Genomic DNA, 25,448 nt, shown 5'->3' on the forward strand with positions numbered 1-25,448 from the left:
CTGAAGAATGCACAGCAATTGTTTACGTGACTGCTGTGTGCATAGGCACGTTACAATTAATAGGCTGTTTTTTTATCTAAGTAAAAGCTGTACTGAGAATTTTTATTCTACAGTGTTCAGGAGGCCTTATGACACCCTTCGACTAGAGAAGGACCTTATTCTGCATCTGATTCTAGCATTATCTCAGGTAGAGATTGGCTCAGGTGTGTTTAAGATCCTAGTTCCAACCCACCTCAGCAATCGCGCCAGGAAGCTATCACTGCACACTGCCAATCATGAGCAGCCTAGCAAGGGATGTGTATATGTATGTGCAGCTGCGGATTGGGAAGTGCCTCACTGCCTATGATTGGCGGTGTGCAGTGACGGCTTCCTGGCGGGATTGCTCAGATGGGTGGAAACTAGGATCCGAACCTTCCTGGGCCCATTCCTAATCTCAGGCATACAACACACAGCCTACTTGACTAAGGCAAATTTTTGTGCAAATTTGTCACCATCCCTCAGGCAATGGATGGCTTTAATACAGCTATCACTATCCAGGGCTCAAAAGCACCAGGCTCCTTCCCCACTCCCACCACTTCTTCCTGAGTCAGAGCCTGATATGCCTGCTCTAGAGGCAGGTAGGCATGAGGCCATGGAAGATTTTTCACCCCCAGGCCCCTATACCACTGATGTTCCAGCTTAAAGCAATATGCTTTTCAATGTTGATATGCTCACCTCTGCTGTTTTGCAAAACCCTCTGCATTGACGCACCTGATTCTCACCCTTTTTGTAATGCCTCCTTTGGGTAGTAAGAGATGCCCCATTCATGAACAAATCGAATGGGCAATCTATAAAGATTGGCCCAATCCAGAAAAGATTTTTACCTCTTTGAGATCATTGTGGAGCTCTATCCAGTGAAAAAAAAATGTTCACAAAGAACTGGTCTATTCCGGTAGTAGACCCTGGCATTCCAGCCTTGAACAAACCTCTTACTATACCTATTGAGGATTTTCCTCCAGATTCTGCTGACAAAATTTGAGGTGGTCTTTAAAGGCTCTCTTCACTCTAGCTGGTCCAGCTCTGCAAACAACTATTGCTGCAATTAACTTTGTCAAACTGCAGCTAACTCAACTAGGGCAATGAACAACCAACCAGATCCTCTGTTCCAGGACCGTACCTTGGCTGAGCAATTCCAGCCATTACCTTCTGCCTTGCTCTTTTGTGTGGATGCCCTAGAACAAGTTATGGCACTCGGGAAATGCTCTGATTTGTGTTAACATGTGCAGACACTTGTGTCCCAAAGCCTCGTAAGTCACCATGCTTGTAAAACGTGTTTGGCACATCTATATTGGACTGTGTTTATATATTTATACCACATGAGTCGATTTTAATGGACTTTAGTTCTGGTCACCCATTAACCGATTGAGAACCGCCGCACGACGATATACGTAGACAAAATGGCACGGCTGGGCACAAGGACATACATGTACGTCCCCTTTAAGATCGCCACCGATGTCCCGCCATCGGGTCTCAGAGAGGAAGAACAGGGAGAGGTGAGTGTAAACAAACCTCTGACCGTGCTTCCTAGTGAGCCTGTCGCTGATCGTCTGTTCCCTGTCATAGGGAACGACGATCATTGACGTCACACGCCCAGCCACACCCCCCCACAGTAAGAATCACACATTAGGGCACACGTAACCCCTACAGCGCCCCCTCCTGGTTAACCCCTTCACTACCGTATACGATGTATACGATTTAAAATCGCTTGCTTGTAATTATTCTTTGCACTTTATTCTTGTGTATATACATCATTTTTATGGTGGTAATTTGTGATTCACTTAGTAATTTTTATATTGTTAAATCAATTACTGAAAGGAACAGCGCACCATTTTTGTATACATGGAACAAACATGCTCTATGTAAGGATCTTCATGGTGTTCCAACCCAGCCTTGACAATGGTTAAGTTGTTACTACCAATAACAACAGATGCCGTCTCTTGGGTCTCTCAGGCAGGGGAGGAGTGTCCAATCTCTCACAGTTCAGGGAATATGGTCACCAGGCAAAGCCAAGCTCCCCATCAAACTTCTTAGAGCGATCCAAATGTCTGTCCCACTGGACCTCCCTTCTTTAGGGACACCCAAGTCAGAGTTAGACAGCCCCCGATGTCTCCACTGTGCTAATCGAGCACAGGTCAGGGGGAAAATAGACGGGCCCTTCTCAATACCATAAAAGTGATCAGGCAACTGTAGAGTTGCCCAGATCACTTTTACTAAACAGTGGATCGCCAGCTAAAGAAAAAGCATTTCATAAAAAAAAAACTGACTCTGAAAATAAATTGGTGCGAAGTGCAAAAAGGCCCAGGGCTGTGCTTCATTCTAATTGTAACCCAATCCCAGAAGACATGTTTTGGGGGTTTGCCCACCATGACGGGTGAAGCCTGGACCCTGAATAGGACCTGTGATGTGGGCAAGGTAAGAGACGGTTTCCTTGTACGTACACCAGTCTCCGAAGGGAGGGGATCATGCTCTGCTTCAGTATGTCACAATACATGTTGACATTCATGGTTCCCTCAATAAACTGTAGCTTCCCAGTGCCGGCAGCACTCATATAGCCCCAGACCATTACACTCCCACCACCATGCTTGACTGTAGGCAAGACACGCTTGTCTTTTGTACTCCTCACCTGGTTGCCGCCACACACACTTGACCCCATCTGAACCAAATGAGTTTATGTTGGTCTTATCAGACCACAGGACATGGTTCCGGTAATCCATGTCCTAACTGTTTGCAGGCTTTCTTTGCCATGAGGTGCCATGTTGATGTTCCAGTGACCAGTATGAGAGAGTGAGAGTGATAACACCGAATTTAACACACCTGCTCCCCATTCACACTTGAGACCTTATAACACTAACTAGTCACATGACACCAGGGAGGAAAAATGCCTAATTGGGCCCAATTTGGACATTTTCATGTATGGCTATACTCACTTTTGTTGCCAGTGGTTTAGACATTATCAGCTGTGTGAGTACACTGTCATACAAGCTGTACACTCGCTACTTTATATTGTAGCAAAGTGACATTTTTTTTAGTGTTGTCAAATAAAAAGATAGAATACAGATATAATAAAATATTTACAAAAATGTGAGGGGTGTACTCACTTTTGTAAGATTGTGTGTGTGTGTATGTATATATTTAATATATACCGTTTCCTGACTCGTATGTCTTGATGGCTCTATCGTATACACTGCATCATTTTCCCACAAGCAGTTCATAGGGTGCAAGTGTTGGGAGACTTGTAGTGTTTTCACCTAACTTTATTATCTCACTATTTCACCTAATAGGTAACGTTATTGTTGCGTTTAGCTATTCATATTTTATTTTTTCCACCATCTTACAATAAGTTTCCCTACAGCTGGTGTGAATTAGCCCTGAAAGGCCATACATACTACCAAGCACATGATGCATTGGTATAAACTATTTCAGTAGTCAGGCCAATTGTCCTCTGACCCAGCCATTGTTGGCTTTACCAAAAACTCCTGTTTTAGATCCATTATGTCAGCAATTCTCTTCCCTTCTAGCAAAGGAAACGTGATGGGTTCTTCTCCCTGCCTGACCATGCATCCATGTGAGCTTTTTGATACTAAGAATGTTAGAATTTCTCTGGTTGGTCAGGGGTTTTCCATCCACTCTTAAAGCAACTGGGGGATTCTTCTGTGACTTGTGACTATAGGCCTCTGAAATGTTTTTATTGCATCCAGTGCTGTACAGCTACTGCTCTACCTATCCCCTTTACACTGTGCTTACAACATTCCCCCCCCCCCCCCCCCCCCCTGACCTTTCATTGCCAATGTAATGTGCCATAGTCCTTTCCTGACACTTTTCTTCAGCACAACATTCTTGTCTATGCCTGATTCATACTACTACAAAAAAAGCGTTTTTCTTGTTGGCGCTATTCAGTTACTCCTCGTGAAACATGTAACACCCCCCCCCCCCCCCCCTCGTAAACAGGTTATATTTTATTATTGCTGTCAGGCCCTCAGTTCCTAAACATTCTACTTAAGGAGATTAGTTCCACAAACCTAGAGCCCCTGTTGCTTGCTATGGCATTTGCTGTCTGTCCATAAGACCATTGGCACTTGTCTGCCTTGCTCAACTTTCTTCCTTGGCCTACATCTGTGAAAGATGTCACAGATTGTCACATTGCCATCCTTTGAATTGGATGTCACCCTTGCATGCATGCAGGTAGATCCTGTACTCTAGTCTCTGCCAAGACGAATCCACCTATTGATATGATTGGGATCTTTGTCCTGAGTTCTCTACTCATTCTGTGCATCCTTCTGCCTGGTCCTGCTTATTCTGTGCATTCTTCTGCCTGGTCCTGCTTATTCTGTGCACCCTTCTGCCTGGTCCTGCTTATTCTGTGCATCCTTCTGCCTGGTCCTGCTTATTCTGTGCATCCTTCTGCCTGGTCCTGCTTATTCTGTGCATCCTTCTGCCTGGTCCTGCTTATTCTGTGCATCCTTCTGCCTGGTCCTGCTTATCCTGTGCATTCTTCTGCCTGGTCCTACTTATTCTGTGCATCCTTCTGCCTGGTCCTGCTTATTCTGTGCATCCTTCTGCCTGGTCCTGCTTATTCTGTGCATTCTTCTGCCTGGTCCTGCTTATTCTGTGCACCCTTCTGCCTGGTCCTGCTTATTCTGTGCATCCTTCTGCCTGGTCCTGCTTATTCTGTGCATTCTTCTGCCTGGTCCTGCTTATTCTGTGCACCCTTCTGCCTGGTCCTGCTTATTCTGTGCATCCTTCTGCCTGGTCCTGCTTATTCTGTGCATCCTTCTGCCTGGTCCTGCTTATTCTGTGCATTCTTCTGCCTGGTCCTGCTTATTCTGTGCACCCTTCTGCCTGGTCCTGCTTATTCTGTGCACCCTTCTGCCTGGTCCTGCTTATTCTGTGCATCCTTCTGCCTGGTCCTGCTTATTCTGTGCATTCTTCTGCCTGGTCCTGCTTATTCTGTGCACCCTTCTGCCTGGTCCTGCTTATTCTGTGCATCCTTCTGCCTGGTCCTGCTTATTCTGTGCATCCTTCAGCCTCGTCCTGCTTATTCTGTGCATTCTTCTGCCTGGTCCTGCTTATTCTGTGCACCCTTCTGCCTGGTCCTGCTTATTCTGTGCATTCTTCTGCCTGGTCCTGCTTATTCTGTGCACCCTTCTGCCTGGTCCTGCTTATTCTGTGCATCCTTCTGCCTGGTCCTGCTTATTCTGTGCACCCTTCTGCCTGGTCCTGCTTATTCTGTGCACCCTTCTGCCTGGTCCTGCTTATTCTGTGCATCCTTCTGCCTGGTCCTGCTTATTCTGTGCATCCTTCTGCCTGGTCCTGCTTATTCTGTGCATCCTTCTGCCTGGTCCTGCTTATTCTGTGCATCCTTCTGCCTGGTCCTGCTTATTCTGTGCATCCTTCTGCCTGGTCCTGCTTATTCTGTGCATCCTTCTGCCTGGTCCTGCTTATTCTGTGCATCCTTCTGCCTGGTCCTGCTTATTCTGTGCATTCTTCTGCCTGGTCCTGCAGCTTTACTGCTACAGGGCGGGTGTTCTGTGAAGAATCACGTGTGTAATAATATATTGTGTGCAGCTCTGCTCTGCCGCCGGCGCTGCAGATGTCAATCAGCGGGTGCCAGCCAATGAATATCTGCCAGCACCTGCTGAGAGGCACAGGATGGAGGTCTGCCTATATAAACAATGCAGAGCTTCTTCCTGTCAGTGGGGATGTGATGGATTTTCTTTCTCCAAAGCAGGGAAGGAAAAACCTTCACATACCTTAGTAAAAACAGTACACATAAACATTGGTTAGGCACACATTTAACCCATTGATCGTTCTCGATGTTTAACCCCTTCCCAGCCAGTGTCTTTAGTATAGTGACGCTGCATATTTTTAGCACTGATCACTGTATTGGTGTCACTGGTTCTGCTCCCACTTGTGGTGCCTTGGACTCTTCCTCCTTTTTCTTCCACGTGCACAGGGTAACCTGGAGCGGGTTCTCCCCTTTCTTCTCTAATGCATCTTGTTTTCTAGGAATATATATATATATATATATATATATATATATATATATATATATATATATATATATATATATATATACATTTTTATTTTTTTCTGCCAATGTTCCACTGGTAGGCACAACACTTTTTTTCTTGTCTTTTTTTTATGGGTCAAGCATAACATCTGGGGTGGTCTTTTTGCCCCCTTTTTTTATTGAACTTGTGCCCTTTGGGAAGAAGTACCCCATCCCTGCTTGAGCTCATGAGGTCAGGCTCTGAAACCTATACAGCACCCTAGCTAGCATCATTAGTCCTACTTTAAAAAGAGCCACCACTTGAATCTGTTTTTTTTTGTTTGTTTTTTCCAAAACCAGTGGTTGCTAGGCGTCTGTCTGTTGACCCTTCTTGTTTTTTTTCCCTGTGTTTCTTTTTATCTGTATTGTTGCCCATTCCTTTGTTAAAGGATGTCCAATAGTCTAAGAATCCTCTCCTGTGTCCTGTACTGTGCTGTAAAGATGAGTGGAATTTTGACATGCCTGTGAATTTCATATATTGCTGGACATGGTTCCTCCCCTGTTTGATCTCTCGCTCGCTCTGATCTCTTTATTGCTTGTGAACAAATCTGGAGCCTCATGTTGGTTGGGTTATAATGGGACACTAGGGGGAAGCTTTTGCCTGTATCCAGTGACCTGAAGGTAGCGGCACACTGTCTAAGAATCATCTCTTGTGTCTTGTACTGTACTTTAAGATATGGAATTTACATTTTATTTTGAATCGTCTATTGAGGAACACAGGAAATATCTGAACTGTTATACTGCTGTCTAACTTTTCCTCTGGGGGCGGTATAGCCCGCCTGTTTAGGAATTTGGTATCCCTCAATATTTTTTGCAGAGAGAAAGTTAACCATAGGTTTCTTGATCCAAGTCCAGAGCATTCAGAACTCTTTTTTTTTCTTTGTCATAAATGTTAAATTCAAGAGATAGAATTGTTGCTATTCTGATGCATTAACCTTGGGATCTGTAATCAAACCAAAGCACTAGTAAAAGTATCTACCAGCATAAAAATGAAAGCATTCTGTCAAAACGAATGATATTTGTTTTGTTAACACTGCTGCGTTTTGTCTAAAGAACAACTAGATCAGCTCTGCTAATGATTTGTCCTTCTCTGCCCATCAACTCACACTAAATATAGTTCACAAAGCAGATCAGTGCACAGCACTCTGCTGTCTGTGTGATGCCACATAAAATGGAAACCAGCTAGTATAAAGCTGGCATATTACAAGGCATGTGTCTGGGTCTGTGAAGCCTTGGCTAGGTGTGGCTCAGAATTAACCCAGCAGGACCAGTAGCTGAGTCTTTTTTTTTTTTTTTTATGGCATAAGGTAACTGAACCACTTAGTTTATGGATGATGCATACGTTATTCACAATTGGTATTAGTGGGCTATAATAACATTGGGCAAATGGCTCTAAGCGTGAGAACTTCTATTTAGTATCTATCTATCTTAGTAGAGGTGTGGTCCACTTTAAATGTAATGCTCTTGTCTTTTTTTTCATTGTTTTGGCTTTTAGCATTAAGCTAATGTCCACACAGGTAGTCAGATGTAAGTATGCTGCTCTGGTTGCCTTGGCTCAGTATACAAACTGATCAGAAGAGGGCGCTCTAAAAGAGCAGCTTGCTTCAGCTGAGCAGGAAAGATGGAAAGCTGTTTTTTACATCTTTAATTTTGTAGTTTATTTTTCAAAAAATGACAGCAGGCTATGCTGCAAGGCCACTGGCATTCAAGTTAACCTGGCACAGCTTGTTCACGCATTCGTTTTCAAATCGGTTTATATATTCACATGGAGCCATGCAGCTCTTTTTTTGTTTGTTTTTTTATTGTTGAATGCTGGAGCCTTTAGGCTTTGGTGTTTGTCAGTAGAATGACAGAGTATGGACCTTGGTGCTGGGGGGAGATGGGATGTTGTTTCAACTTGCCCTGGATTTCAGTTAGTCCTGCAAGGGCACAATGCCAAGTTTTAATATTGACCCATATTCCTACAAGATACATGTAGTTCAGCAGCATTATCACCCTAAGTGTTTAAGAGATCATACACACGATGTGTTACAGATTATGTGTCTTGTAGCTTGGCTTTTCTGTTTAAGTGAGCAAATAATTTGGCGTGTATTTTTTTTTTTTCTTCATTCTAACTCTTCATTCCAATGTTTTGGTTATTGTGTCCGATGATGGTGCCTTCTCAGTGCTTTCATGGGTTAATTGCAGTCTTGGTGTTTACCAGAACAAACTTTGCTAGTACTAGATTTTTATGTTCTTGTTAAATACCTTTCTAAACTCCTCAAATATTGCACATCTCACGCAACACTTTTGACAGGTGGCTTGAAAACCTACACCTTCACAAGTCACATGGGATTTCATAATACCAGCTGTCGATGTTATTTGTATTGCACACACAGATATATAGATCTATATCTATCTCTATATAAAGATAGATATCTTTATCTCTAGTGTGTGTGTATGTATGTGTGTATGTATGTGTGTGTGTGTGTGTGTGTGTGTGTGTATATATATATATATATATATATATATATATATATATATATATATATATATATGTGTATGTTGTACTATTCATGGGCCTCACATTAGGGTAGGGTGAACTAGCGGTACAAACATATCCATTTTTTTTTAACCAGATTTTTAAATGTATTGGCAGACAGAGGCTATTCTCTCTCCCCCCACCTCCAAATTTGTAAAGGGATAGGTGATTAGTTTATATTTCTTATAGATTCGAAATAAGCAAACCTAGCCTGCACGGACAACATGATTCTCAGAAAAATCTGTAAAATTTACAATCCCCTTCCCCAGACATGGGAACATCATATGTCTGTAAGCAATTAATAGATAGCAGCTATCATAGAGGAAAAGTAATATGATATGAAAGGGAAGTTGGCAGTGATCCCAGAAGACTGCTTCCTTATCACACAAAATCCTGCACAGTAAAAGAGTTCTTTCTGCTTGGATGAAGAAGATCTGCGACATTAGGTTTTTTGATGGCAAGATTTTTTTTTGTTGCACATAAGGCCCTCCTTTTCATTTTAATCTACATTAGAGAAATGGCTGCATTGGCTTCGGTAATAAGAGAAAGTATATGAGAAATATATACCCAATCACATCTGAAGTTTCCTACCTGTAGTAAGCCCAGGTTCACACTGCTGCGGGATTGAAATTGTGCAAGTTCAGCTGAACTCGCACGATCTCATTCCCTTATGTCAGTCCAACGGCGTCGCACTGATTCGGATGGTTCCATTGCGGACAATAGCCGCCAATTTGACATGTCAAATCGTATGCCAAATCGCATCAATGTGAACCAGGGCTTATGGCTATAGTGTCATACAAGACCTTCAGATTTCTGTCTGATGCAGTTGAAATAACACAGGTCTGGTCCCCTCTCCTAGTTTGAGATTGGACAGTAAAAGGAGAAGGAACTGACTGACAAGCTTATCCCAGGCAGCCTTTTCTTTCCTCATGTCAACATGTGCCTTGAGAACACAGTAGCAATTTGATTGGCCCATTGTGTTGCTTCTTCCTCTCCTAGTCTGAGCTCTGCTGTACAGGGAAACTGATCCCAAGTCAAATTCAGATGGTTACACTGCTTGTATATAAAAAAAATGCAATAATTAATGAATAAAAACATTATTTTGCAATGCGCCAGAGATGCTACTGCACCTCCTTTAGACATGGTTTGATGTGCGTTTGTTCCGCAAATATGCTTTCCGCTAACCACATTTTAGTTGCCATTAAGAATGTATGGCTCTCTAAGAGCGTTGCGTGTTTTGCCATAATTATAGTGCAATCCAGAATCTTATGATTCTGCATTGCTCAGTTGTGAATTGGACCTTGAAGACAATCTTCAATTTTATACTCCTGTGCCAGTTGACATGCTTATTTTCTGGCCCTGCAGTTCATCTTCCTGTGTTTCTTCCTCCAGCCTACTCATTGAAGAGAGTTCACCTAATCACTTGTGTCCAGGAAGTAACATGACTGTGCAGTATGACAGTGCTGTGCAAATTGCATGACTCCACAAAATTACTGATGCTTTAGCAGAAAAACAACCAATATTTTTGTTTTTGCCTGGAGTTTTGCTTTGGTACTGTTTTTGCTGTGTTACACTGGGCAAGGGTTTATTGGACGATGAAGACATTGTTGGAGGAAGTGGATAGATGACAATATGGGTACCTTTTTTTTTAACTGGTATATTGTATTGGTCCTAAACTTTGAAGCTAATACTAAGGTTGTGAGAGATTTGCATATTACCTTGTGAAATCTCAGCAGGAAGCCAAAAAATAACTTTTTCTTGTCTATTGAGGGGCACAGTGTCTTTCATCTTCAGGTTATACCGCCTCTTACAGAAGGGGTGTACCCTTTTTCATTTTTTAGGCACTTTCCAGACCGTCTAGTAACAAGTTAGTTGCGGAGCTCCTTCCAAGGCCAGAACTATTGAGATTGCTTCAGTGCTTGCCATTTCTGATGGCTACTTCTGTCAGTAGGTTGAATAAGTTGACCACTGGGTGTTCCCCTTGCCACCGTGGAAGATATTAAAGTGATTGTAAAGGACACATTTTTTAAAAACAAACATGTAATACTTACCTGCTCTGTTCAAAGGTTTTGTACAGAGCAGCAACCCGATTCTCCTCTTCTTCTGTCCCCTGGTGATGCTCCTGGCTCCTCCCCACCTTCAAGTTCCCACTATAGCGAGCAGCTTGCTTTGGAGGCACTTGTGCGTGCTCCTTCCTGAGCTGGCTCTGTGTCCATAGACACATACAGCGAGGCTCAGCTCCACCCCCAGCTTCCTCCTCACTGGCTTTGATTGACGGCAGTGGAAGCCAATGACTCCCGCTGTTGTCTCTGAGTCAATGAGGGGAGAGAGAGTGGAGGGAGTCTCTCCTCTCGTGCACAGCACTGGATTGATATCAAGCTCGGGTATTAGGGGACGCTAGGGTGGGGGCTGCATACAGAAGGTTTTTAACCTTCATGCATAGAAAAAACCCTCAGCCTTTAAAACTACTTTCATACTGAGGGATTCATTGCGGATTCAATGCTCCATCTCTGGGTGGAGTGTAACCTGTGCATCTCATGCTCTCTTTCCTGCTATTCAGCATTAACAAAGCATCTACCTGATTGCATTGCAATGAGCCATGTGAAATTCTGGTCTATGGTCCATTCCTACTGCTTGCCTACAATTATTTGGTTACCTCCAGCCATTCCACCTCACCTGCTGCCAGCAGTTAGGATTCATAAGTACCCAAGACCCTGTCTTGTACTTTAAACGACATTTCTTCACCACCACAATGTTATAACCTGTTTTGATTACAGACATAGGGGACAGTACCGCCATGCCAGGTGCCTCCAGCTCGCATGCTACCATTGACTACAGTGCTGCCTGCAGCATGCCTACTGATGCTACCTGGAATAAACGTGCTCTCTGTTCTTAGAGTCTGTGTCATCTCCAGAGTCTTCCATAGGAGGTATTTCCTTCAGTCATGCATGAATTTATGGCCCAAATCGCAGGTATTTGTTGACTCTGAGCAAAGAGCCTGCAAGTGCACTCCCATGCAGAATCTGTATTTGATCTGTTTGTGGGCTCTGATTTCGAGTCCCTCCAGCCCTACTGGTTGAACTTTGCTTTGAGGAACGTCCTTCTGCAATTACTACCAAACTGAAGGTTCTTTCTCTCTTTCTTTCTCTCTTTCGCTAGAGGAGCGCTATTTCCAGTCTAGGGTTGTTTACAGCTCCCGAGAACGCCAAGACCTTTCTAGTGCACCCACTGTAAGTCTTCATATATGGAGATTGAAAATGTCCTGGAAAATAAGTTTTATCCACCAAGAGCTTATTGACCTTTGAAGAGGACCTTGTTAAAATGTGGGCTATCCCCTCTGTGACTCTGGCATTAAAACAAAGCAGCCCCCATTCTGGTAGAGGATGCATTTGTAGTTGGTGTAAGTTAATCTTCAGCAAAATTTTCCAAAAATTCCCCTATGCAATTATGTGTCTAAAGAATAGTACATACCAGAGCTCAAATTACAGATGCAGGTGTTTTGGGACCTTTCCAGAAAAACTGCTGGCCCCTGCATTTTGCAGGACGGCCTCAAAATCACAACAATGCACCCCCTAGCAGCAACCCCAGGCTGTTCAAACTGCATGCATGTACAGTGCTTCTTCTATCGGCCCCAGCTGCGTTAACCTAGTGGCCACTCCCAGCCACTCAAACTGCATTCATGCACAATCTCTATTTCTAGCTGAGCTCATCTAGAGAAAAAGACCACACACTGTGCATTCACGCAGTTTGAGCGGCCACTAGTATACTCAGCTGAAGCCAGTAGAGGAAGCACTGCACGCACACTATTGTGGTGTTCATCCCATTCTGCAAAGGACAGAACGGAGGGGAATGAGGGGCCAGAAGTTTTTCTGGAGAGACCCCAATACCTGCTACTGTAACCTATCGAACTGGGGATTGGTCCTAGCACCCTTGTCTACGCAGGGAACTTGTATATCTTCTGATCAACAGTCCTGAAGCTTTAAATGATTTGGCTGTGCCTGTAGCGTGTTCACTGGATTGTCAAGTTGGAGTGTCATCCGATCCAGGATCAAATGATAAACACCACGGCAGTGGCATACCTAAATCCATGGGGGGAGCCAGAAGTTTTGCCATGGCAAGAGAAGTAGAGCAGATCCTGTCCTGAGCAGAGCTTTGTTGCAGGCTTGTCCAGCATTTACATTCTAGGTGGGGACAGTTGGCAGGCAAATTTCCTCAACCAGCAACGTATTGACCCAAGACTGTCCTCCCTACTACCAGAGATGTGGATCTCCATGTTCAACAACAAACTGAGCAGGTTGGTTTCCAAGTACAAGGATTCTTTAGCAGAAGCAGTGTATGCTCTGGTGGCACTGTGGGGTCAGTATACCCTGATATATGCCTTTTCTCCCCTGAAACTTCTATCTCAACTGCTTCGTAGAAACAAGATGGAGGGCATTTGGGTGATGCTAATAACTCCTGATTTGGCCCAGTAATCGAAGACTAATTGCTGGCACTCAATAAGATCGTCCATGTTGTCTAGTCATTCTGTTTCAGTGAACAATTTACCATCCTCCTTCATGGTCACTGGCATGAATGGCATGGCCATTGAAGCCCAGTTTTGAGAGACCAAGGCCTCTGAATCCGCTATTCCCGTGATGCTAAAAGCTATGAAGTCTGCTTCTTGCAAGGTCTATCCTCATACATTGAAGGCATACTTAACTTGGCGTGAGGCACAAGGGCCCATCATTTGGCTTCCAGCACTATTATTGGTCATGTCCCTGCTGTTACAACCTTTTTTCAGAGACCAATACCCTTTGTTCAGGGAGTCTCCCATGTGACTCATGCTGTTCATTCTCATGCGAGTCCCAAGGGATCTGAATCTGGTTTTCTCTGCACTTCAAAGAACATGTTTTGGATAGTTTGCTTCTCTCTCGGAGTTGTTAGAAGGAGCGTGGCCTGGCCGAGGTCCTCACTACCTTCGCCCCCACCCTCTTCCCCCTCCATTCTCTCATGTTCATCTTTACCTTTCCTCAATTTCTTTTCTTCTCTTGGTCCTTGTCACTATTGCACTATTAATCTCACCATGTTAACAGTCTATTGAACTCATATGCTGTCCAAGCCACATGAACTGTATAGGCAATGAGGGGTGTTTCTATTTGTCAGCTGTGTTTTTTGCCTCCCTCCTGCACTTGATATTTGAGACCAGTTTGCCAAAAATATGACTGAATAATTTCAACCTCCTCCTCCTCTTTTCTCTGCAGCCGCCCTATTCAGAGTGCAGCATGTTTAGCGCATATGCAGTAGGGAACGAGCTGTGAAGCCAGTCATCCTAGATGGTACCTGAAGAGGTGCACCAAGCTACTCTTTCCACCATTTCTCAGTGGCCTACGGTTTCAAGAATCGGGTTCCTTCCTTTTCTTGTCAAGCCAAAGTTGATTAGATCTGTGAATGCCTTTTGGGCTTTTTGGTATCGGACTACTCTTTTCAAGATTTGAAAGGCTGCCCCTCTGGATTTCTGTTCACATATCACAAGTTCTACCAGGTGAATGTTCAGGTCGATTCAAATGCCAGCTTTGGTATTAGGGTCCCTCTGGCAGCTCTTTGAGCTGCAGACAGTGCCCGGTTTAATTTGTTTTGGTGAGCCTGTTAATGTTTTTTGCTGAGTTGCCCACTGTTGGACTGCTTTGGATGTCCCAAAGGTGAAAAACATCCTTTGTCGCTTAATGGACAAGAAAGAAAATAGGATTTTTTTTCTTATTCATTGAGGAACACAGGAAGCCATGCACTGTCAGTATGCCACCTACAGGAGGAGTGGACATTGGCAAACAAAAAAATCTGTAGACCAGCCAGTGTCTTTTTCCTTTGCACCTTTGCCTGACATTCCCATTGTGTGAAGCTCGGACGACCTCCTGGGACAAGAACATATAGCATTCTCCCAGTTGTTTCTGGTTTCCAAAGGCATTTGCCCTGGAAACATGTAGGAGACAATCGGAATGTTCTATGGTAAGGGAGCCTATGGCATGTTTAACCTAATACCATAAACGATCAGCCAGGGGTTCACCCATCTCTATTGTTCACACCTGATCACTCCAATCTTCCATCAAGCAGTTGATAAAGACCCCTCCCCCATTTCTCGGAGGTTCCTCCCAGTTAAGAATTGCAGCTATATCCTGGAATACCAGAACAGGTGGTTCCTTCTATGTCTCCGGATCCTTCTTTAGTCAAGTCCACTGTTTCAGACACAGCTGAACACTTTTTAGGTACTGGTGTGACTTAACCACAAGAGTCCTTCATGCGTCAGGAGAGGTAGTTTGGTTCCAGGGGTCTTAGTTTTACTTAAGCTAATCCCCTGCCCTGGAGGTAACCTTTGTTTTTACTAAATACCTGGTGATCTTGCCATTTTTGTTTTTTCAAACTAGCCACGCTAGGCATGGAAGCAGATCCATCCTAACATGGCCAGTATGCATCTTTTATCCTTATTTAGGAGCTACAAAACACTGTGCCAACAGTCTTGTAGTCTGATTAGCTATCAGACCTCCGTCTAGTTTACCAGTTTGATTGACAGGTGGAGGAATCAACTATCTATCTCTTTTACATTCACATACACATTAACCACATTTGGTTGTGGATTTTTTCTTTGCCTAAATTTTGATTTGCTGTTTTGTTTCTCCCATTTGTGGGTTCAGGCTGTCAAGCTTCTTGCCTGATCTATGGTTTCCTGTTAAGTAGGTGGCATTTTTTCTTTTCTTTTTTTTTTCTTTTATTTATTTTTTTGTTCTTGGGCATGAGGTTGATTCTTGGTGTCATTGGTAATTTTGGCAGGGAGTTCAGCCTCATTCAGTGTCAGATTCAGACATTGGTTGTTGAGGTGACTGTTGGGTTGCAGGCAGTCTCCAGTTCTGTTTTGTTGGGCCTATTCGTGATTTGTTGCTGTTACCCCTTAGGCCGGGTACTCACGAACAAACATGTACGGTGAAACCGGTCCGTCGGACCATTTTCACCGTACATGCCTGCCAGAGGGCTTCTGTACGATGGTTGTACTAACCATCATACAGAAGTCCACGCGTAAACAATACGCGGGGCGTGTCCGCTTCGTCGCCGCGGCGATGACGTGGAGACGTGGGCGGGCCTGCCATTTAAAGGCTTCCACGCATGCGTCGAAGTCATTAGACGCATGCGAGGGACGGCGGGCGCCTGGACATGTACGATAGGTCTTTACTGACGACCGTACATGTCCGAGCGGGCAGGATTCCAGCGGACGGTTTTAAAACACGTCCACGAATATTTGCCCGCTGGGAAAAGGCCCGGCGGGCAAATGTTTGCTGGAATTCGGCCCGCTCGCGCCTACACACGACCGAACATGTATGCTGAAACTGGCCCGCGGACCAGTTTCAGCATACATGTTTGGTCGTGTGTACGGGGCCTTAAATGGACTGGTTTTGGACATCCCAACAATATTGATTTTCCCACCCCTCAAATTTATGATCACGATTTCTGTACTGCTTTACTGAGGCATCCCATTAGTAGGAGGGGTTATCCTGGGTTTTTATTTTTTTATGACCATGCTCAATCTTCCTGTAGACAGCTGTATAACCTAGTGAAGACTTCCTGTGTCCCTCAGTGGATTTAAAGAAAAAGATTTTAAATACGAAAATCCTATTTTTCTATTTTGTTAGCTATATACTTAAAATGATTTGGTAGTATAGTTGCTGTGGTAAAGTGTAACAGTAATTCTTCTATGCAATTGAATATGTCTGTTTTATAGTGAATGACATTACCAATTATGTAGAAATACCACTTTGTTACTGGTCATTATGAATGCATATAGTTGTGAAACCTTATTTGTAAATGGTTGATCATTGATCAAAGGATAAGTTCATCTTTTGGAACATGTTACATCTGTATTTAGGGTAGAACAAGTAACATGTACCAGCAGCTGCAGCCTTTTACCTCCCCAGTGACAAACGGCATCTTTTCTGGGCGCCCACTGCCACTCTCTGAAATGAAAATGTTCATGTGGGGGCCCGGCCATGTCATTTTATTTACAGTCGTTTGTGAATGAGAAAATACAAGTCCCGACAGCCTTTGTGGCTGTTGGCTTGTAGTTCTCAATGAACTACCACGGTGCTGTTAAGCGATGTTCATACAGGATCAGCGATCTGCTGATCGTGGGCGCAATGCTTTACAGGCTCCCAAAACAAAAATGACTAAGTGTACATTTTTTTTTACCTTCAACATTTTTATTAAAATCAACTTATTTTTTAACATTTCTATATGGGACATTATGAGGCAATGAAGGCAGTTGAGAATAGTTAGCAAAATGTTAATTTGAATTATTCAAGGCCACATTAATGCTGTACATTGTAGAGAGTGTGTCGAAAGATACCGATTGTATAGACCGTGCAGTTTACAATAGGTTAATCTGACTTTGGAGTAGTGTTTTGCAGCTCGGCTTGCAGGCTTTTGTAATGGGTGTGGAGCAGGCCTTCATCTTCCTGTCCTCCTCCCAGTATACCGCAGTGCGGAGTGGATGGAGCAAGTCTCTGTCCTGATTCCCCTCTCCTCCCTATGACCTTCCCAGCCCCTGACAGCTTGCTGTGCTGTAAAGCAGCTCATGTGACTGCAGTAATCCAGAGCCAGCAAACAGCTGTGCAAGAACATAGCAGGATGAATCAAGCCTATTGTTCCGCACTGCAGACCTGTGTCGGCTAGGCAGTGCTTTTAATGCATTTTGTTGTAACACCGTGCCTTGCTTGATTGTAGTTAGTAGAGGGTGGGTTGTGTGTAATGGTTTCTGATCAATTGTTACTACTACTGGAACCATGCCCAGGGTGCAGTAGGGATTTCATTTTTACTCACCTTTCGTCATAAATAGATTAGAAGGACCTGCAATAGCTGCAAAACCCTTTTTAACCGGGCAGGACTTTTTTTTATTTTATATTTATATATTTATATATAATTTTTTTTTTTTTTTTACGTACGTTAATGTAGTCGTTAAGCATTGCTTTTAAGCAAGCCGTGCAGTTTATCTACATTTGACTTGGTATCAGCCTCTTTCAATCCCTGTACAGCAGGGTTCACACTGAACGAGGGAAAAGCAGTACAAAAAGCCAATCGGTTTTACTGCCTTAGTCGTGTGAAAACAAGGGGCTAAAAGAGAGAGAACAGAGTGACAGATGAACTCTGTTGTGTGCTACTTCTCCTCTCGCTGTCAAGTCTTAAGCTAAAGGAGGAACCAAACCTAAAGTAGACTAAACTGCAGTAGAGAAAAAAAATAGCCACTCTCTTAAGAGCCCTGCCAGAAAGGGCTGTTTGGCAGAGCGGTGTAAATCTCAGAACTGACTAAGCAGAGATAAAAACAAATCTTTCACTCCTGTATGTTGTTAATCTGTGTTTTAAGCTGTTTGCCTGAAGTTCTACTTGTTTTATTGGATATTTCATTAGAATGTAAACCCAATTAAATATTACAACTGAAGTTTATTTTACCTAAAGACTACTCAATATAAATTGCCTTTTACTTGAAAGGCATTCTGTCATGACAGAATAATAGAAATTACAATTGCTGTTTTGTTTTAGGCGTTCTCCTCCTTTATTTGTTACTTGGAGAATTAACAGATCTGAAATTACCAGGTGCATTTCAGATGCTGGTACATTTTTATAGTCGTTGACTAATCGAATAACAAAGTCAACAATAAGTCACCAGCTATTTCTATTTTTCTGCACTAGCAGACTCCCCTTTAAAATGATAAAGAAGAAAACACTTGCATAAGCCCCCTGAAGTGACCGGCTTTAGGTGATGCACAATAATGAAGCAAATCCTCCCACGTAAACTCTACCTGTTTATCTGTAGCCCTCTCTCCTCCACAGCCCTTCAAAGTAGACAGATTGGATGGTATTTCTCAGCTTCCAGCAGGCATGGGGCAGGGATTTGACATTGCACTGCCCAGCTGCTTTTGGAGAGGGTAGAGCCATCGCTATTGATTGCTGGATTTTTGGGAAAACTGTCAAGTGATTCATGCAGAGGAAGGAGAGAGCAGCCAGGATCCACACTAGGTGTTATTGACTGAGGCTAGTATATGCAATATAAGAATATGCTTTGTTGATTTTTCATTTCAGAGAGAAGTTTCCTTCAGTGTAACCCCTCATAGCAAAACAATCCATAGATCCAGGGACACAGGCAACCTAAATGTATATAATTTTTTACTTCCTTTAAATGCTTTACAACAGACTTCTGCTTCTGTTACATGTCTATGTTAAAATTGGACAAAAGCCCCAAAAAAAAAATCCTCAAATTTTGGATAGAGTAGGGAAGGGTTATTCCCCTGGCATTTTTTTTACCTTTGTTTAAATTTTGCAGGGATTTCCTCTCACTTCTTGTTATTGCTATGGGACAGAAAGTTAAGTAAAATCCCTGGTTGTCAGCAGAACTAATGTCCCCATTAGCTTCTACTCCTGGGGACCACAAAAAATTTGGTGTGTTCTTTCACTCGTTCTTTGATAACGATCACCCGGACCCTAATGCCTTGTTTCCACTGAGCGGATCAGTACGGTACGCTATTTTGAGTGTTTCCATTATGAAAGCGGCCCATACAACTGAACCATACCGCACCATTCTGGGTCCTGCTTCAGATTTGGGGCCATAGAAAATTGTACGGTTTGGTTAGGGCGGAGCTACAATACATTCCACTGATTGGCGGACACGCTAGTCATTTTTTCTAAACCCTGTATGGCCCCTGACGATTTGCAGTGGAAACGCTCACCTGAATAGGCCGGACCATTCTAATCCTTCCAAACTGTACCGAACCGTTCCGCTCAGTGGAAACAAGGCAATAGAGAGGATGATTTTCCCTAACAGGGATGCTGACAGTAGTAAAAACTAGTAGTTATACTCTAAAGCTAGTTTTGCACATCCCAAAAAAATGAAAAGCATTGCTTCTGTGATAGACACTACTTACCTCACTGCTGGTTGGTTAACTTGGATTATAGGGGCTAGTGGGCAAAAAGCAACAGCATGCAGTAAGGGGGCGACTCCACTGGTTGAATAGGGCGTTCAGACTCTCCAACCACCAAAGGAGGTACGTATTCTGTGTTTTCTAATGCATAGCAATACTTTGGATTTTTTGGAAAGCCATAGTTGCATTTTAGAGTCTATGCATACCAAATTAAGATTTCAGTTTTGTAAGATGCTGGGAAGTTATGTTGTTTTCTTTTGAAGACCCCAGTTTTAAGATCTTAGTGTTTAGGTTCCTGGATATACACAGATGCCACCACTTTGTGTATTGTATTTTCCATTTTTTTATATTATGATGGGTGCAAAAAGTAAGTAATGGAGGCTTAAAGATGGGCAGGAACAAACTCGCCTGTGCGCCACCCTGGGATATGAGAAGTAAGATGGTGACCACCTCAATATTGCAGTCCCGCCAATAAGTCGGTGATCGCCGCCATTACTAGTAAAAAAAATATTTCACGAATATATTCCATAGTTTATAGCTATAACTTTTGCACAAACCAATCAATATACGCTTATTGAGTTTTTTTTTTTTTTTTTTTTACCAAAAATATTTAGCAGAATACATACAATTGGCCTTAATAATGCTTATTTTTTTGTGATTTTGTTGCTAGACTAGGACTATAGTTTTCACACGTCTGCCGTTTCACATAGGTGTGATGCAGGAACACTGCGAATCCCGCATCGCACTCGACTCGCACGGCAGTTCAAACTGCCATATGCAAACAGCTGGGAGTGTCGATACAATGGTAATGACACCCAATTTCAGCTCACATATCGCACTGTGTGAACACCCCTGCGATGCGATTCTGGTGCGGACCAAAAAAAGGGTCCTGTGCGATGCAAATTTATGGCTGAAATCGCATTGCACGGACATCGCATGTGATCTCGCAGAGCGCACATATGTGAACTGGCACTTACTCTATTTGTCCTGTTTACCATTATGATTGAAAGTGAAAGAAAATCCCCAATTTTGGGTTGACATCAGAACTGTAATAGAGGAGAAATCTTCCAATGTGGACACACGTTTTGGTGACACCCCAGGATTCCCTCACTGACGGGTTAAAACGTTTTGTCTTTAGTTACGTTTTAACAACTTGAGGACCGCCCACCGCATATATACGGCGGCCTTGTTTTGTGAAACGACGTACTGTGCGTTGTTTCCTGCATGAGACACTGCGGGCGTGTTGATCCGGTGGCCGTGATGTCCGCCGGCCACCTGCGATTGCTCCTCAGAGAGGCAGAACGGGGATCTGTCAGTGTAAACAAAGCAGATTCCCATTCTGACGGGAGTACAGAGAGATAGTCTGTTCCTAGTGGTGAGGAACAGCGATCTCCCAGTCAGTCCACTCCCCCCACAGTTTAAAACACCTCCCTAGGACACACTTAAGCCTCTGATCGCCCCTAGTGTTAACCCCTTCCCTGCCAGTTTCATTTATACAGTTATCTGTGCATATTTTTAGCTCTGATCACTGTAATAATGTCGCTTGTCCCACAAAAGTGTTCGCTCTGTCCGCCGCAGTCCCACTAAAAATCGCTAATCACCGCCGTTACTATTTAAAAAAAATAACAATAAAAATGCCATAAATATATCTCACATTTTGTAGATGCTACAACTTTTGCACAAACCATACTTTTTTTGCAATATTTTTTTTTTTTTTTTTACCAAAAATATTTGAAGAATACATATTGGCTTAAACTAAGGAATACATTTTTTTTGGATATGTATTATAGCAAAAAGTAAAAAAAAATATATATATATATATATATATATTTTTTAATTGTTAGACTTTTTTTGTTTATAGCGCAAAAAAAAAAAAAAAATCTCAATTTTATTTGTATACAGCATTGCGCAATTGTCACTTAAAGTAACGCAGTGCTGTATCGTAAAAAATGGCCTTCCGGGGTTGAAGTGGTTATATACATTGCATATGTTGCAAGTAAGTTGCCTTGTTTTTGCAACTTAAAAATGTATGTGTGGTCTGCATTTTGTGGTCATCTTTTCATATGGCGCACATATTGTCATCTGTCTTATTACTTTAACCACCTCACTCTAATGCGGTTAAATTTAAAAGTAAGGTCTGACGAGCTCTGTGGCTGCATGGTGAAGTGATCCTTTCATAAATGCAGATCCAATCGGGGCATAAATGCAGCTGGTACTGGCTGCAAATGATACCTGGAAGTTTACTATCTATAATCATTCTGCCAGTATGTGCCTGAAGCTAAGAGTCCTTTTATTGCCTTGTATTTAAGAAACACATTCCTACAGTGGAGCAATGACAGTCTATAGGGCAAGAGTGCCCTGTATTAAAGCTCAGTGGACAGACAGTAGAGCGATTAAGCCCTTGACAAGTATTAATCAGGTTTCTGATTGTCCCGACACAGCATCTGGTCAGGCGTGGGGCTTTGATTAGGCTAATCTAGTCAGCACATGTCCATAATCCAAAGTGGGGGATTAAGACCCTTTCAGTTTTATTAAAAGACAGCCACGCCTCTACAGCGCACTGAATCTCGCCCCCAATGTCATCAATATCCTATGGTACTGCAGTAATCTGTGGTGTACACAATGCATCTTTATTCTGCTGCAGTGTCATCTTATTCTAAAGAGCTTTTCAACCATACTGGTTTAGTAGACGCTATGCCATATAACTTTGTACTGTACTTGGGTACTAAAAAGATATAAAAAAAAAAAATCCTAAACTACCTGTTGCTGTGGTTTTTTTCACAACGTGCAATATAAAAATCTAGATGAGCTTTTTTATAATGTGTAATGTACCAGCTTGTCAGAATCTATAGAGGAAAGATAATTAGAAGAATTTCAAAGGCTTATTACACGGTTACACACATCTATGTATGTATGTATGTATATAACTTCATTAGTATTTTTAAAGCAACTTTATGAGAGGATGAAAGAAAACCATGATACAACTCTATGGCTTTAATAGTGAAGTCAGAATGCCTCCTTTGGCGTAATTGTTCCAGGTCCGTAACAAAAAAAAAAAGAATTCTCGTCAAAAGATTAATTTGACAGTCAAGTATTTCAGTAGATAGGTCAACTATGACAGGTATAAAATATTAAATCGAAATTGCCAGAATAATAAAAAAAATATATATTTTATGCACAGTGGATATAGGAAAGGATAACCCCCCCCCTTTTAAAATAATCACATTTTGTTGCTTTGCAGTCTGAAATGAAGACGGACACTGTTTTTGTTTATCCAGCTGTATTTACTTGTGCAACTTAAAATCCAAGTGTAAGATCGAATGCCAGCATGTCATAAAAAAAAATAAACATTCAAAAACGGAATCACTGAGGTGGAAAAAGGATCACCCCCCCTTATGTCAGTCAGTATTTTGTTGGACCACATTTTGCTTTAATTGCAGCCTTTAGTCTGTTGGGATATATCTCTACTAATTTGCACATCTAGACTTTGCAATATTTGCGCACTCTTCTTTGCAGAACTGCTCAAGTTTAGTTAAATGTGATGGTGACCGTTTTTTGGACTGCAGTCTTTGTCATTCCACAGTTTTTCAATGGGGTTTGAGTCTGGGCTCTGGACTAGGCTAGAGGGTACATGGCCTAGTCAGACTCGAACCCCATTGAAAATCTGTGGAATGACTTGAAGACTGCAGTCCACAAACAGTCACCATCACATTTAATTGAACTTGAGCAGTTCTGCAAAGAAGAGTGAGCAAATATTGCAAAGTTAGTAGAGATATATCCCAACAGACTAAAGGCTGTAACTAAAGCAAAAGGTGGTCCAACAAAATGCTGACTCAAGGGGGTGATTCTGTTTAATGTTTCTATTTTTTCCTGATATGTTCGTGTTGTATCTTTTACTTGGCTGTTATAAGTTCCATTAGTAAATAATGCTGGGTAAAACAAAAAACTTGTCTGTTTTCATTTCAGGCTGCAAAGCTACAAAATGTGATTATTTTTGGGGGGTTGGGGCATTTCTCTTCTATATCCTCTTATATATATAATTAAACTTTTTTGGTTGATTTTCTATCCTTTTAACTTCGAGTATTTGAGTAAATCCGGGTATGTAGAAGTTTCTTCGCTGTAAACAAGTTGCTGTATAGCATTTGGTGTTTAAAACTTAGTTTTTTTGGTTTGAATTATATATATTTTTTAATTTCTATGCATTCATATTATTGGTACTAACATATTTCTGGTTCCTTTTAGGTCTAGTTCAGATCCCTGTCAGTATGTATCAGACGGTGGTGACCAGCCTGACGCAGGGTAATGGACCCGTCCAAGTTGCCATGGCTCCTGTCACTGCAAGGATATCTGATTCTACAGTTACAGTGGATGGGCAAGCCGTGGAAGTGGTTACTTTGGAGCAATGACTGTTACAAGGAGGAAATGTGTGATATAATTTCCTTTTTCCGCTCGTCTCCCCGGTGTTTTGAGCAGGAGTATCTATAGGCATCCTCTGTTGTTGGGAGACCTGTGCCACTGAAGGGATCTCCTGTGGACAAGACTCATTGCCAAGCCTTTATCCAAAGTTTGTTTTTGCCCATACACTGGTCTTTTTTTCCATTAAGCATTTAATTTATTTCAATAAAACAAGCGTCGCTTACATCAGTCAGCTTTTTTAACCCCTTAAAGACTCAGTGGGACATCAAGGGCACTGTGGAAAAGAGAACTGATAATGTTTAAGTTAATGAGCAGCTTCTTGCCATCAAAGATAAGACAACACAACGGACGTCCTTGGAAGCAAAGACTCTTGTGGTTTTAATATTCTACTTTTGGACTGAAATGGTAATAATGATTTGGAAGTTCAGGTTTATCTGTTGCATTCATCATACACTTTAGCAATTAAGACCTGGACACTTTTTTGGTTATAATTTTAGAAAATTTGTCATTTTTGTCCTCTTTAGGACAGTGAAATGTCTGTAATAAAAGTAACCAGTAAGCATTTGTAATGCCACCTTCATACATTGCTAACTGCTGAAACTTGTAGATTAACAACAGAAAGTTGCAATCTATCTGCCAGAGCTTGGGTAAAAGGACATACAGCTAATAAAAAGTCATAATTGTCTACATTAATTCTGGCTCCATATAAATTTCAGTGAGACCATTGCGTTGTGTAACTTACCCTGTTTCCCCAAAAATAAGACCTACCCTGAAAATAAGACCTAGCGTTATTTTCCAGAAGGGCTGCAATATAAGCCCTAGTTAAAAATGCTTGTAAAATCCTATAATCCACTCTATTACAGTAGTTTATAATGTACAATGTGTGTGTTTCTGTAATATAATTGCGGGGAAGAGAGCTCTGGCGGGTCACAGAAGTGCAGAGCGGCGCTGTAACGAAGGTATTTGGCACATTTATATTACAGAAACGCACATTGTACATTATATAATACTGTAAGAGAGGATTATAGGATTGTACAAGCATTTTAACTCGGTTCACACTGGGGATTCCTGACAGGCAGGGAGGGAGAGGGGGAGAGAAGACAGCACATTACATGGTAAGACCTACCCCGAAAATAAGCCCTACTGTGTCTTTTGTTGGCATAATTATTATAAGACCCGGGCTTATTTTTGGGGAAAAACGGGTTCTAAAGCATGTCCAAATTTTGACACTGAATATATATATATATATATATATTATAAACATTTTTTTTTACCAGACCGGGTGTCGGTCTGGTAATGTCTTTCTACTGTTCTGTTATTTTACTGCAGAAGATTAAATATATAGGCTCGTATTGGGGAAATAAGCAGCGTACACATCTATTTTGGAGGCTGCTATGCAATAATTTGCTTTATTGTTGAACATTGTGGATCCACATGTATCACTAAGCAAATGGGTATTTTGTTTAACCACTTTAGCCCTGGAAGGTTTTAC

General features: G+C 42.2%; 1 protein-coding gene across 6 annotated transcripts in view; it reads left to right on the plus strand.

The window, feature by feature from the left end:
* NRF1 (nuclear respiratory factor 1) overlaps positions 1 to 24,671 on the plus strand; it is a 76,497-nt gene extending 51,826 nt beyond the window's left edge. For 3 of the 6 annotated variants that reach the window (XM_040343248.1, XM_040343250.1, XM_040343249.1), the window contains one exon: positions 23,783 to 24,671. In XM_040343248.1, the coding sequence (XP_040199182.1) occupies positions 23,783 to 23,946 (164 nt within the window). In that variant the 3' untranslated portion in view covers positions 23,947 to 24,671. Of the gene's footprint in view, positions 1 to 18,704; positions 18,777 to 23,782 lie in introns of those variants that run through there. The other 3 variants (XM_040343253.1, XM_040343251.1, XM_040343252.1) reach the window with 3 other exon arrangements.
* Positions 24,672 to 25,448: the final 777 nt, after the last annotated feature.

This window comes from Rana temporaria, chromosome 3 (genome assembly GCF_905171775.1).
Source record: "Rana temporaria chromosome 3, aRanTem1.1, whole genome shotgun sequence".
In the NCBI taxonomy this organism is placed as follows: Eukaryota; Metazoa; Chordata; class Amphibia; order Anura; family Ranidae; genus Rana; species Rana temporaria.